Source organism: Schistocerca cancellata, chromosome 9 (assembly GCF_023864275.1).
Source record: "Schistocerca cancellata isolate TAMUIC-IGC-003103 chromosome 9, iqSchCanc2.1, whole genome shotgun sequence".
Classification (NCBI taxonomy): domain Eukaryota; kingdom Metazoa; phylum Arthropoda; class Insecta; order Orthoptera; family Acrididae; genus Schistocerca; species Schistocerca cancellata.
Window position 1 is genome coordinate 24,166,150 of NC_064634.1, and position 16,190 is coordinate 24,182,339.

Here is a 16,190-nt window from a genome sequence, read left to right on the forward strand (position 1 = left end):
CCTGAATACAGCAAAGTTCAAGCAAAATCGTCCATCTGGCACTGCCGAAAAAATGCAGTGACGGTGGTAGTGGACGGTGTCACTATTCAATAGACAACAATTTGGCCTCTGTGAAGTACGTGCGCTTGCCCTTAGGAAGGTGCTCTACAAGGTGTGTGACTTTTGAGTGCCTCTCCTGAAGAGGCAAGTCCAATATTCGAGATGGCACTCTGTTGGTGCTTGGAGCAGTGAGTGCAGAAACACCCAGGTATTGTCCATTACAGTGCCTTACATGGTACCTCTCCCTTTAATTGTGACCGTATGTAACTTGTCCGTGGACACTCCTGCACAATGGATATTCAGTCTCGTTTGTTTGGGTCTCTCTAATACTGCCCAATTTGGTGTATTTCCCATCCTGCATGCACAGGGACTTCAACTTCAGCATTCCGCATAGAGTGTGTAATGGGCTCTTGGTGGCTGTGTCTTGTAGCTGTTTGTTCACATTGTGATCGGGCAGCTGTGCTGATATCACTTGATCAGTTTGGTTTGGCCGCAGTTTTTGTTTTAACCACAGCGACAAGTGCACATGTGGCGAGCTGTGTTTTTGCCATTTAGTGGAATACATGAAGCACTGCACCTCACCAAAAATGTGCCTTTTCATGCGGAGGGCCACCACCTTTTTGCAATTTGGCCTGAAAAAGTAGTGTTATGATATTGTGCCAGTCTGTTGATTGCTGCCTGTCCATCAGTTCTTCCCTGATCTTGGTCCGGGCTGGATTGAATGTGAAGGTGATGAATAAATCCAGCTGACCATAGTTCTGGACATAGGAGAACTTGCCCTGGGTATATCTGTGGAGGTACTTCAAACTGTTCACGAGTGATGATAGGAGGATGACCATCTGATATAAGTCGTTCGGATTTACATTGACATCATTTGCAATGGTATATTGCAGGTAGAAGTAATTTTGTGCACATAGTTTGCTTTGATTTAGCACTGCATACCTTAGATGCCCACGTTCCTTCTTCACGTACATGTCTACCGTAGATAGGGGCAGAAGCACCCGACTCCAAAGCAACAAGTTGCAGTTATATTCATGAACCATCCCCAGCCATGGCAAGTATGTTGCAATGGTCTGCATGCTGCCTGCTCAGCAAGTGATCTGCATGAATTACCATCCTGGAGCTCTCATTGGAAATGATCTCGAGAGCTGTTTTAGACGTGTGCTCCAACACATTGTGATCATGCTGAACTTTTTCTATTTTCAGTACAGTCACCTGTTCAACCGCCTGAACAGTTAGGCGGTGTCTATCAGTCTCCTCGTCATCTCCCATAAAGTAAAATTGTAAAAGTTGTGCCTGCGCATTGGATGGATGTAAAAGGGCCCTTATTTAATGGTGCACTTTCCGCTGCACTGTAAAATTCCAGGCGTGGTGAGAATTCTGTAAGCTCCAAGGTCATCATGTGTAAACATGAATTAAATTTTTTATGGGGTTTGGAAATCACTGTGAATCATCAGTCTCACCAGAAAATAATTCCTTTAAAGGATCAACTGGTGCTTCTAATGTGGTAATGGATCCCTTGCCACCCAGAGCAACAAATTCCTGCCATTTCCTCCTGTACCATTTCAGTGACCCACAAAATCTGTGTGCCTCGTTTGTGCAGTCAGTTTTGATGATACTGTGGTTAGTGAAATCTGTAGTTGGATCATAGTTGAAAGCACACTTTTTTAAAAAAAATCTCCAGGTATTCCTTGCAAATAATTGGTGACATTCAACTTTGCCTCTCAGACTGTTCAAGAGGCATGCACAGAGGCCATTCGTGCTGCATTCACCTGATGCAGAGAAGCTGTGTTTTTGGCTGTCTCAGAAGCAAGCTGAGAGGCCATGTGTTCTGCTGTATACTTTTTGTCATTGATCATATGACAGCTCTGGTGTCTCCACTGCATGCTGAGGTGCAGCACATTCAGTGTTTTGCTGAAGTTGAGTATGAGCCTGCATTGACACTCTGTCTGCTCATTTCTCCACTGTTCAGCATGAACTAATGATTTTTGCTGTCGATATATCTACATAGCTCATTGTTAGATCTGTGAAATATTTTATCTGTGTTTCCCAGTCATTAGAAATTTAAACAGTAATAAAATCAGTTCCTCGGTTTAGGTACGATATCCGATGTAAGCAGCACAACCTAACAAATAACTACACTAACAACAATACATCTACATCTACATCTACATGATTACTCTGCAATTCATATTTAAGTGCTTGGCAGAGGGTTCATTGAACCACAATCATACTATCTCCTTACCATTCCACTCCCGAACAGCGCGCGGGAAAAATGAACACCTAAACCTTTCTGTTCGAGCTCTGATTTCTCTTATTTTATTTTGATGATCATTCCTACCTATGTAGGTTGGGCTCAACAAAATATTTTCACATTTGGAAGAGAAAGTTGGTGATTGAAATTTCGTAAATAGACCTCGCCGCGACGAAAAACGTCTTTGCTTTAATGACTTCCATCCCAACTCGTGTATCATATCTGCCACACTCTCTCCCCTATTACATGATAATACAAAATGAGCTGCCCTTTTTTGCACCCTTTCGATGTCCTCCGTCAATCCCACCTGGTAAGGATCCCACACTGTGCAGCAATATTCTAACAGAGGACGAACGAGTGTAGTGTAAGGTGTCTCTTTAGTGGACATGTTGCATCTTCTAAGTGTCCTGCCAATAAAACGCAACCTTTGGCTCTCCTTCCCCACAATATTGTCTATGTGGTCTTTCCAACTAAAGTTGTTTGTAATTTTTACACCCAGGTACTTAGGTGAATTGACAGCCTTGAGAATTGTACTATTTATCGAGTAATCGAATTCCAATGGATTTCTTTTGAAACTCATGTAGATGTAACAAGTAAATGTAACAATCAAAGAAGAAGAAAAAACAGTTAAATGAGGGAAAGAAAAACAAACATAACCCAGATATTGCAAACCAACAAAATCATCAATCACTCACATCTAACCAGAAAAGCCATGTCAGTATCCTAGAAAGCAAACTTTCGGTACGCTAGAAACAACCAAAATCGCTGAAAAAGCTATGAATCATTGAAGCCAATGAGAGAAACTAAGTCAGTGTTCGAGAATCATTATAATATCAAAATCCAAGTTCTCAACATCAGTTCTTCTGAGCTAGAAGCAAACAAAATCTACAAAAAAAATCATAAATCATCCAAATCCAAACAGAAAATTGAAGTCATTGCTTAAGGATCCCAATATATCACAATCCAAAACATTTCCCAAACATTCTGTGAGTTGCGAAATATTTTCATGCTCATATGTTACAGAGTTTAGTGATGATTTTATCCTACAGGAATATTTCTGCTGTTCTGGATGTATGTATGTGCTTATTTCATTTGTTGAAACAGTTAAAAATAATCCCTATGCTAAACTCATAGCATTTATTTGATAGGTAACTTTTATAGATGACTTTTTAGTCACATTATCCATCCCATAGGAACAGTAGTTATGTTGACCATCTCACGGGAACAGTGACTTTTTGGGAATAAAAGGTACCTTGCGTGTTAATTCAGGGTATAGGCTATCTCCATAGTTCATCCAAATGTGTTCAATCATTTCAGCATGAAGGAGTAAGAAACATACAACTTAATGAAGAAAGAAAGTTAACAATTTCTAGTTCGGTGCAGCACAAACTTCATAATATTTGTGCACATGCAACAATGTCATTTGCCCTCACATATGTAAGTATTCTCAGCAGTTATCTTCACATATAATCATAATCGTTTCCAGCCTCATCCAGCCTCATGAAAAGCCTACCACATTCTACACATAAAGGCATCATTTCTCTCTGTTGCACACATTTAAATGACACTGTTGTTGTAGGTTTTCAAGTGTCTCAGAAGCTATAAGATACACCTGATGCTCAGTGGCTAAAATGTGCTGGGCTTGTAAGTAAGTATGGATTAAACACTTTGAGGATTGTACAAGTATTGTATCCATTACTTTGAATCATATTTGTAGTAAATATTAAACAATAAAAGCATTTACACAAATACAAAGCAGTTCAAAAGATAAAGAGTAAATAGTTTTTTCTAAGAGTAATTATTGTTCCACATTTCATACTATATGCTCCAAATTTATACATATCTTGTACTACACACTTTTAAAAGTACCCTCTGTGTTAATTCTGGGTATAAGCTAATTCCATCCCAAAGTTGTTCCAAATCCATCCAGCCGTTTCAACATGAGAATGTAACAAAATACTCAAACTCAAATTTTTGCATTTATAATATGTATAGGACTTTTAGCCACGTACTATATATTACAATCTTCAAAACGACTCACGAAGTAGTTAGGCTATAATATTTTATTTTTTTATTGCAACAAAAAGCTCATATTATCATTGAATCAATAACAACAGAACTATTATATATAATCAAAGAATAAACAATCTGTCCCTTGTGCGCGCCGCCACAGAGTAATGCTATCCTTCACTATGTGTCTACGGATGCTGGCGACTCCCACACAGCCCCCTCTCCGATAGAGCGGAGCTCCGGGAATGTAGGGGTATTTATATTTCACCTGATGCCCAGCTCTTGTGTGTACTGAAGGCATTGGTTGAACTTCTTCAGCTTCTGTTGTGGGTAGTGACGGTACCCGCTTCCTCTTGTGGTGGTGAGGTGGTTTCATCCTGGTCCAGTGGTGTACCATTTGCAATGTAACCGTCAATTCGGTCTGTCGTGCCACTTCTTTATTGGTGAAGAATTCTGCAGGCAGTCATAAGGGTTCACCATAAACCAATCCTGCGGTGGATGCCCCTAAATCCGTTTTCAATGCTGTGCGTAGGCCCAACAAAACTAGTGGTAATGCTGATGACCAAGATTGTGCATGGCACATTAATGCAGCTTTTAATGTTCTGTGCCAGCGTTCCACATCCCATTGCTTGCTGGGTGGTACGCTGTGGTGTGATGATGTTGGAACCCGCAGAGGTTCAACTGTGCTCGTGATATGTACTCCACCAAGGTAAAGGAATTTGTTTTCTCAGACCACTCTATGTTAACAGTAGAGTTAAGACATTTTATAAAAGGGGATGAGAGCAAGGCTGCACAAAAGTTAACAAAATCTGATACCTTAATATTAACAAAACACAATCTCATAAAACTAACACACCACCTGAGCATAACAAACTGGGACAAATTATTTCAAGACTGTGATTCCAGTGCCCAAACAGTTTACGAAACATTCCACAATTACTTAACAAGTACTTTACAAGCCCATCTTGTTCAAAAGAAATGCCATAAAACAAGAATGGGTAAATTTTGGTACACCAAAGAACTGGAGAATCTAAAAAATAAGCTACTGCTGTTGAAGCGCCTTGCCAAAGTAAACAGTTCTAATGAAATTAAGGATCTCGAAAAAATCACTAAGAAACGGTATAAGAAAGAGTGCAATTGGCAAAACAAAGATACAACACAAATCTCATAAAAAATAGTAAAAACCAATGCAAATCAGCCTGGTCAGTAATTAATACTGTTAAATGTGAAGTCAGAAACGTTGACAAGACAGTCCCAATACCAGCAGATACATTCAATAAATATTTTGTAAGCTGTGCTGATGATATCAAAAAGTTGATCAGTAAACCCAATGTAACATGTATAGATTATCTTAAGAGAGCGAACCTAAATCATAATAGGGCTAGATCATCATTGAAACACTTTAAAGAGGTCTATTAGACTGTAGCGTTCTTATATTACACTGTCATGTTACCTATCACATCAGAACATGATGCACGTCTTCTAATTTTCTATAATAATTTTTTTTTAGAATATATATAATCTCACCTTCTCTCCTGTTTACAGTTCCTATGGTCCTGAAATGTTGTGCAGAATTTATAGAAAGTAACGGTATAGTGGATGGCATTTATAGGCTTTCTGGTGTCACATCCAACATACAAAAATTGAGGTATGTCACGGAAATTTATAACTAACTGATAATGTTAAGATTATAATAGAAGGAAACATTCCACGTAGGAAAAATATACCTAAAAACAAAGATGATGTGACTTACCAAATGAAAGTGCTGGCAGGTCGACAGACACACAAACGAACACAAACATACACACTTCTGCCTCGACTGACATCTCTGCCCAAACTCTTTGTCTTTAAATATGTCTGCTTGTGTCTGTATATGTGTGGATGGATATGTGTGTGTGCGCGAGTGTATACCCGTCCTTTTTTCCCCCTAAGGTAAGTCTTTCCGCTCCCGGGACTGGAATGACTCCTTACCCTCTCCCTTAAAACCCACATCCTTTCGTCTTTCCCTCTCCTTCCCTCTTTCCTGATGAGGCAACAGTTTGTTGCGAAAGCTTGAATTTTGTGTGTATATTTGTGTTCGCTTGTGTGTCTGTCGACCTGCCAGCACTTTCATTTGGTAAGTCACATCATCTTTGTTTTTTTGATAATGTTAAGATTATTATTTTTAGTTTAATGATTATGCTGTCTCTTTGTATCAGGTAAATATAGCCTCAAAGGAGGAGTCATTGGACTTGGTGTGGTTCTGAAGCATAATATGCAGTCTGTGGTCATGCAACTGTTGGAAATGTAAATGGTGTAACAGTATCTGTGAACTGAGTTTGTGGCAAATGTCAATGTATTGCAGAATACTGTTTCTTGTGTAACTATGAGAATCACAAAAGGTTGTGCTGTGTACTCTCTGTTCCATGTATTTCTTTCTTTCTTTTTTTTTCTCTTTTTTTTCATCTTCAGAGTTCATATATTATACATTTGATAAAGATAAAGAAATATACCTCAATTCACTTAACTGGCTTCCATTACAAATTTTACGTGTTTTGTAGAGGTTTAGTCATTGTAACAATGGGGAAGAAAATCGATTGTAGCTTCATTGCTGGCACCATCTGGGCTTTCACTTGTAGAGATTTAAGGAAATGACAGAGGTGCTTTTATTAGTTGCAGCAAATTTTTAAATCTCTATAGACCTTTGAATACTGTTCTTATTAACTGCAGAAAATTTTTAAATCTCTGGTGTCCTTTACATATTGTTGATTTCACATTTGTTTCTCTGTTCCTGGATTTGTTCATTTTGCTGCTACACCTTGCTTCCACATCACCACCATCCACTTCTGTATGAAGACCACCTGTAGACTTTTGTATGCATTACTGTCACTGTTAATATGCTTTCATGTTGCATCTGTATGTTTTTCTAATACACCTGACCCTCCACCCATTAGGTCTTCCATTTGTTGCTGCTTACCAATTTATGGTATGTATGTCCCATTTGCTTTTCCCAATTTCTTAAACTAATTTTCTGTCATCTGTAACAACATAATTCAATTAAACTTTTCCCTTTGACTTTGGGTCTTGAGTGGCTTTCCTGGTTGGATCTTAAAAAGTTAAGTTTTTCCAGCTGTCATCTCTCTTGTCAGGTGAGCTAAGCCCTGATTATTAAAATATTGTAACTAATGTCTGTGCTTTGTGGAAAGCAGAAAATTTCCTGTTGTTATTTGGTTTTAGTGTCAGTGCAGCTTCAGTTTGAGTTTGACAAGTTCATCAGAACAACATTTCCGTGTAGATGATTCCTTTCCAAATCTTGGTCCAACCAGAGCAACTATTCCTACTGATTTTGCAATAGATAAGTAAAAAAGAACTAGTGGTTCTGAATCAGATTCCCATTTTATATCATCTGCTGTTTAAAACTTGTACCAATTGCAGTGTTCACAAAAGTTTATTCTACAACTCATTGTGTTGTGGAATTGGTTGTAGCACTGTTTTGTGAACCATGTTCTGCTGTATGCCATCCCACAGGCTTGTAATTTCTCCAGTAATTTATTGAGTAATGTTTATGTTTGAGGTTAGAAATCATAGTAACTTATTTCATTTTGATGGTAGTTAAATGTAATGGATATATTTTCAAATTATATAGAATGTTAAAAAAAGTACACTATATTTTTAGAGGTGGTAGTAGGGATCAAAACAAGAAAACAAAATTGTCTTGTAAATATGGGCTCTAAAATGCTGCGTGTGCGTGTTAAAGTTGCTACTCTAGAAATAATAATTTTGTCAATGTTGTATTCTTTTGTTGTCAGAAATGCGTTTGATGAGGACCGGGTTCCAGCCCTGTATGAGGATGAAGCTATTCTTCAGGACATACATTCAGTTGCTTCACTACTGAAAATGTATTTCCGTGAACTTCCAAATCCACTTTGCACTTACCAGTTGTATCATACATTTGTTGGAGCAGTGCAGGCTGGTACTGATGAAGCAGGCCGTCTGGCACGGATGAGAGATGCTGTGCATAAACTTCCACCTCCTCACTACAGGTGTGCACAGTATTTTATACATAGGGATTCCAGAAAAGTAACTGAGGTGAATCAGATTATTCTGAAATAAATAAATGAATTTGATATTTCAAAACATTTTAGAAGGATGTAACTAATTTTATTTAACACATTCTTACGAAGTGTCTTCACATGTCAGTGTGTTCCTGTGAATGCAAACATACAGAGTGAAACAACGTGGTTGAATTTCTCGCTTTTTGAACATGCGTATTTTTATAATGAACAACTGCAATAATTAATTATTATGATATATGTTCTAGTAACCAAATTATTATTTTAAGCATAATTTTCATCATGAAAATCATGTCTTATATAAAATCAGATTCACTGTCAATCATAGAGACTGTCTTATTTCCATACAGCATAGATTCACTATCTTTTAATCCATATTATTAATATAATTCATTTGACTATTAGTCATTGGCAGAAAGATTAATTTGGTGTTGACTGCTGTGTGTACATTTGAGTTTGTTTATCAAAGTCATCATTTTGAGCTAATATTTCAGTTAGAAATCAAAATGTATTTCATGCAGCCACTTTCTGCTTTATTTAAAAAAAAAAAAAAAAAAAAGAAAAGAAAGAAAATTGCTTCCAGGACTAATAAAGAGTAATGAAAAAGGGCTCAATATTTGTTTTGCAGGACACTGCAATACCTAGTGCGTCACTTGGCACGAGTAGCTTCTAGAGGTCACCTCACAGGCATGACGCCTCGCAATGTGGCCATTGTTTGGGCCCCTAATCTGCTCCGCTGCAAGGAACTGGAAGTTGGTGGTGTGGCTGCCCTGCAAGGGGTTGGAGTACAGGCAGTTGTCACGGAGTTCCTGGTATGCTATGCTGACCTTATTTTCTGTGAGGGACTACCGGCACAGGTTCCCATAACCAGACAGCAGTCGGAGGCTCTGGATGGTGAGTTTAGTGCAAAGAATATTATTTCAGTGTTAATTGTGTACACATTCTATCCCTTCCTATTGTAAATGATAAAGTGAGCTCTGAATTGCTTCTGTTGCACACCAGAGATAGATAATTTATTGGGTTGGTGCATACATTAGTAGTGTTATTCCTTAAGTTTGATAAAAACAACAAATACATTAACTTTCCAATTTGGTTACTGTTGAACACACGTGGTTTTGAGGCAAAGAACTCATCCAGCCATGTTCGGATCACACTTTCATCTGGAAAGGAAATTCCTTCAAGTCTCTTGTTCGTTGTTGTTGTTGTTTTGGTCTTCAGTCCTGAGACTGGTTTGATGCAGCTCTCCATGCTACTCTATCCTGTGCAAGCCTCTTCATCTCCCAGTACCTACTGCAACCTACATCCCTCTGAATCTGCCCAGTGTATTCATCTCTTGGTCTCCCCCTACGATTTTTACCCTCCACGCTGCCCTCCAATACTAAACTGGTGATCCTTTGATGCCTCAGAACATGTCCTACCAACCGATCCCTTCTTCTGGTCAAGTTGTGCCACAAACTTCTCTTCTCCCCAATCCTATTCAATACTTCCTCATTCGTTATGTGATCTACCCATCTAATCTTCAGCATTCTTCTGTAGCACCACATTTCGAAAGCTTCTATTCTCTTCTTGTCCAAACCATTTACCGTCCATGTTTCACTTCCATACATGGCTACAGTCCATACAAATACTTTCAGAAATGACTTCCTGACACTTAAATCTATACTCGATGTTAACAAATTTCTCTTCTTCAGAAACGCTTTCCTTGCCATTGCCAGTCTACATTTTATATCCTCTCTACTTCGACCATCATCAGTTATTTTGCTCCCCAAATAGCAAAACTCCTTTACTACTTTAAGTGTCTCATTTCCTAATCTAATTCCCTCAGCATCACCCGACTTAATTCGACTACATTCCATTATCCTCGTTTTGTTTTTGTTGATGTTCATCTTATATCCTCCCTTCAAGACACCATCCATTCCGTTCAACTGCTCTTCCAAGTCCTTTGCTGTCTCTGACAGAATTACAATGTCATTGGCGAACCTCAAAGTTTTTATTTCTTCTCCATGGATTTTAATACCTACTCCGAATTTTTCTTTTGTTTCCTTTACTGCTTGCTCAACATACAGATTGAATAACATCGGGGAGAGGCTACAACCCTGTCTTACTCCCTTCCCAGCCACTGCTTCCCTTTCATGTCCCTCGCCTCTTATAACTGCCATCTGGTTTCTGTACAAATTGTAAATAGCCTTTCGCTCCCTGTATTTTGCCCCTGCCACCTTTAGAATTTGAAAGAGAGTATTCCAGTCAACATTGTCAAAAGCTTTCTCTAAGTCTACAAATGCTAGAAACGTAGCTTTGCCTTTCCTTAATCTTTCTTCTACGATAAGTCGTAAGGTCAGTATTGCCTCACGTGTTCCAGTATTTCTACGGAATCCAAACTGATCTTCCCCGAGGTCGGCTTCTACTAGTTTTTCCATTCGTCTGTAAAGAATTCGTGTTAGTATTTTGCAGCTGTGGCTTATTAAACTGATTGTTCGGTAATTTCCACATCTCTCAACACCTGCTTTCTTTGAGATTGGAATTATTACATTCTTCTTGAAGTCTGAGGGTATTTCGCCTGTTTCATACATCTTGCTCACCAGATGGTAGAGTTTTGTCAGGACTGGCTCTCCCAAGGCCGTCAGTAGTTCCAATGGAATGTTGTCTACTCCGGGGGCCTTGTTTCGACTCAGGTCTTTCAGTGCTCTGTCAAACTCTTCACACAGCATCGTATCTCCCATTTCATCTTCATCTACATCCTCTTCCATTTCCATAATATTGTCCTCAAGTGCATCGCCCTTGTATAGACCATCTATATACTCCTTCCACCTTTCTGCTTTCCCTTCTTTGCTTAGGACTGGGTTTCCACCTGAGCTCTTGATGTTCATACAAGTGGTTCTCTTATCTCCAAAGGTCTCTTTAATTTTCCTGTAGGCAGTATCTATCTTACCCCTAGTGAGATACGCCTCTACATCCTTACATTTGTCCTCTAGCCATCCTTGCTTAGCCATTTTACACTTCCTGTCGATCTCTTTTTTGAGACGTTTGTATTCCTTTTTGCCTGCTTCATTTACTGCATTTTTATATTTTCTCCTTTCATCAATTAAATTCAATATTTCTTCTGTTACCCAAGGATTTCTACTAGCCCTCGTCTTTTTACCTACTTGGTCCTCTGCTGCCTTCACTACTTCATCCCTCAAAGCTACCCATTCTTCTTCTACTGTATTTCTTTCCTCCATTCCTGTCAATTGTTCCCTTATGCTCTCCCTGAAACTCTGTACAACCTCTGGTTCTTTCAGTTTATCCAGGTCCCATCTCCTTAAATTCCCACCTTTTTGCAGTTTCTTCAGTTTTAATCTACAGGTCATAACCAATAGATTGTGGTCAGAGTCCACATCTGCCCCTGGAAATGTCTTACAATTTAAAACCTGGTTCCTAAATCTCTGTCTTACCATTATATAATCTATCTGATACCTTTTAGTGTCTCCAGGGTTCTTCCATCATGATTCTTAAACCAAGTGTTAGCTATGATTAAGTTGTGCTCTGTGCAAAATTCTACCAGGTGGCTTCCTCTTTCATTTCTTAGCCCCAATCCATATTCACCTACTATGTTTCCTTCTCTCCCTTTTCCTACACTCGAATTCCAGTCACCCATGACTATTAAATTTTCATCTCCCTTCACTATCTGAATAATTTCTTTTATTTCATCATACATTTCTTCAATTTCTTCGTCATCTGCAGAGCTAGTTGGCATATAAACTTGTACTACTGTAGTAGGTGTGGGCTTCGTATCTATCTTGGCCACAATAATGCGTTCACTATGCTGTTTGTAGTAGCTTACCCGCATTCCTATTTTCCTATTCATTATTAAACCTACTCCTGCATTACCCCTATTTGACTTTGTGTTTATAACTCTGTAGTCACCTGACCAGAAGTCTTGTTGCTCCTGCCACCGAACTTCACTAATTCCCACTATATCTAACTTAAACCTATCCATTTCCCTTTTTAAATTTTCTAACCTACCTGCCCGTTTAAGGGATCTGACATTCCACGCTCCGATCCGTAGAACGCCAGTTTTCTTTCTCCTGATAACGACATCCTCTTGAGTAGTCCCCGCCCGGAGATCCGAATGGGGGACTATTTTACCTCCGGAATATTTTACCCAAGAGGACGCCATCATCATTTAATCATACAGTAAAGCTGCATGCCCTCGGGAAAAATTACGGCCGTAGTTTCCCCTTGCTTTCAGCCATTCTTGTACGATAGAGAGCAGAAAAGGAGAAAATCTGAGGGTGCAAGATCAGGTGAACAAGGTGGGTGTGGAATGACTACTCAACCAAACTCCCATATAGTGTTTTTTGTCAGTCTAGCAAAATGTGGGCTGACGTTATCGTGGAATAGCACCACTTCACGCAGTCTTCCTGGTTATTGTCTTTCACCTGCAAGATGTTTCAGTTGTTGACAATAAATGCCAGCAGCGATAGTTACACCTCAGGAAAGCAATTTTTAGTACAACACATCATCGCTGTTCCACCAGATGCATAACATTATCTTTTGTGGATGTGTGGGTCCTTTTATGGGGAGTTTCTGCTTCATTTGGGCTCAACCCGTCCTTTCTTTTCCTTATGTTCGCATAAAGACACAATTTGTCATCACTAGTAATGATACAGGGTAGGAACAGTTGGTATTTTCATGAGTCAATTGATGATGAGCAAGCAGAGATACACATATGGCCACCTGCCGATTTTTGTGCTTTTGGCTTAGAGGATGCAGTTCCCGTACACCCGATTTTTGGACCTTCCTTATTGTACACTATGTGATCAGAAGTATCCGGACACCCCCAAAAACATATGTTTTTTTATATTAGGTGCATTATGCTGCCACTTACTGCCAAGTACTCAGTACTCAGTGACCTCAGTAGTCATTAGACATCGTGAGAGAGCAGAATGGGGCAGAACTCATGGACTTCAAGCATGGTCAGGTAATTGGGTCACTTGTGTTATACGTCTGTACATGAGATATCCACACTCCTAAACATCCCTAGGTCCACTGTTTCCAATGTGATAGTGAAGTGGAAACGTGAAGGGACACGTTCAGCACAAAAGTGTACAGACCAACCTCGTCTGTTGACTGACAGAGACCACTGACAGTTGAAGAGGGCATAATGTGTAACAGGCAAACATCTATCCAGACCATCACACAGGAATTCCAAACTCCATCAGTATCCGCTGCAAGTACTATGACAGTTAGGCGGGAGGTGAGAAAACTTGGATTTCATGGTCAAGCGGCTGCTCATAAGCCACACATCACGCTGATAAATGGCAAATGACACCTCACTTGGTGTAAGTGCATAAACATTGGACGATTGAAGAGTGGAAAAATGTTGTGTGGAGTGACGAATCACAGTACACAATGTGGCGTTCCGATGGCAGGGTGTGGGTATGGTGAATTCCTGGTGAACGTCATCTGCCAGCGTGTGTAGTGCCAACAGTAAAATTCGGATGAGGTGGTGTTATGGTGTGGTCATGTTTTTCATGGAGGAGCCTTGCACCCCTTTTTTGTTTTGTGTGGCACTATCACAGCACAGGCCTACATTGATGTTTTTAAGCACCTTCTTGCTTCACACTGTTGAAGGGCAATTCAAGGATGGTGATTGCATCTTTCAAGATGATCGAGCACCTGTTCATAATGCACGGTCTGTGGTGGAGTGGTTACATCCCTGTAATGGAATGGCCTGCACAGAGTCATGACCTGAATCCTTCATAAAGCCTTGGGGATGTTTTGGAAAGCCGACTTCGTGCAGGGCCTCACTGACTGACATTGGTACCTCTCCTCAGTGCAGCATTCCATGAAGAATGGGCTGCCATTCCCCAAGAAACTTTCCAGCACCTGATCGAACGTATGCCTATGAGAGTGGAAGCTGTCATCAAGGCTAAGGGTGGGCAAACACCATATTGAATTGCAGCATTACCGTTGGAGGGCGTCACGAACTTGTAAGTCATTTTCAGCCAGATGTCCCGATACTTTTCATCACATAGCGTATGTAAACATCACATCATGGTGAAATGGTCACAGTACATCACATGTGCCTGTTTTCAAGTATACTGACATGGATCCGTGTGGATTAATGCATTTAAATAATCTTCATGAAACCCCATAGGTCTTCCTGAATGGGAATGGTTACTTATGTCAAAACGAACCTCTTTAAAAGGAGAAAACCATTTTATTGCCATGCTGCATCCAGTGGCGTTATCCTCATACACATCGCAAATGGTTCTGGCTGCCTCTGCTGCTGCCACCTCTTTACTGAGCTCAGACAGAAGAACATGTCAAATATGTTTCAATTTCTCTACTTGGCATTCCATTTCTTAGTGTCCACAGCTCCACTCACTATCTCCAAATGACAGTGTCTAACTCAAGTAGCAACTGTGAACCACAGTCTAACATATACAGTCACAACACTCACTTCTTTGAGAATCGTTACCATCTGACAGTTGGTGCAACAGTAGCGAGACAGCATCTGTAAAATTAAAGTTTGTTTTTAATCATTTTTGTACTTAATTAGTGAAATAGTTATTACATTTTTGTATTCCAAGCATTATTAAGTTTTCAAGACATATGAATGATCGTGAAATACATGTAAAAACAGCCTGATCTTGTTTCAGTGACATAAGCTACAGCTTAATGATGAAGAAATATTTTCAAATATATGTATAATTACAGCTTAATCCAGTGAAAACAAGAAAATATGAACACACATATTTCATGCATGAAAATAATATTATTCTTTTGTTGCCTGTTGTTATTATGACAGGCACTTTCCGTGACATGTAAAACATTGTAGGAAGCATAATGTTATGCACAGTCTTACACTTCACTCATTTTTCTAATACAAAAATATCAAGTAAATGTAATTACTTTTGTTTCAAAAGTGAATGTATTAAGATTCGTGCCATTTGTGGCACAGATGCAGCAACAATTGTGGAACTGGTTTCTTCTGCATTGGGAAACGATTTTATTGCTTTTGTTCTTTTATCATGTCTGTGTGGTTTTTCCTTCAGCTACAGTTGTGGTAGCTTAGCCACTACATTAAATAATGTAGGTATTTCATTCCATACATGTTATATATGTTCCACAGTCACTAATTTGACTGGAAGTGTATTGAAGAAATCTTCACATTTTTGAGTACATATACGACGCCTTTCTGCAAAAGGTCAGATCTTCCACTGTTTATTTTTTTGTTCTTAAAGAAAATGACATTCTCCAGTGAATATCTTTAAGTTACAAGAAAATTGTAAATAACCTGTTCTGTAATGTAGTGCTTGACACCTCATAAGAGTCATGAGGAAACCTAAAAAAAGACAAATCTGGCATCTTCTTCTTCTTGTTACTGCACAGTGTATTGCACTACAGACACTCCCATTTGTAAAGATCATTCTACACATTAATATATCAATTACCGTTTGCCTTCACAAAATGTCGTCAAACTCAGCAATATAGCTTTCTGGTCGCTTGGTGACTGCAGTCGCAGTGGGTAACGAATGAGGGATAGAGTGTCATGATTGTTATGTTAGACTGTGAGTGAACTAAAAATAAAAAATGCCAATCGACAAACAAACCCATAGCAACCAGAAAACCAACAGGCAAAGCAAAAATGCTATGAACTAGGCATGAACCTAATTGTTGGTATACTTATTATTAACTGTTTTTGAGCCATAGTAGTAATTGTTGCAGGGTAGTATAGAGTTTTTCCTTTTGGTATTGTTCTCAGCAATCTTGATATTATTGTCAAAGTTATGTAGATTGTGAACAATATATTACATCTGAGAATAAATATACCACTCTAGTTAGTATTC

At 39.1% G+C, this 16,190-nt stretch overlaps 1 protein-coding gene across 1 annotated transcript in view; it reads left to right on the forward strand.

Moving 5' to 3' along the window:
* The window catches only part of LOC126101584 (GTPase-activating protein CdGAPr), a 169,815-nt gene that overhangs the window by 97,634 nt on the left and 55,991 nt on the right, over window positions 1-16,190 (forward strand). The window contains exons 6-8 of the mRNA XM_049912238.1: window positions 5,849-5,951; window positions 8,092-8,325; window positions 8,984-9,249. Coding sequence (XP_049768195.1) covers window positions 5,849-5,951; window positions 8,092-8,325; window positions 8,984-9,249 — 603 coding nt within the window. The remainder of the gene's footprint in view (window positions 1-5,848; window positions 5,952-8,091; window positions 8,326-8,983; window positions 9,250-16,190) is intronic.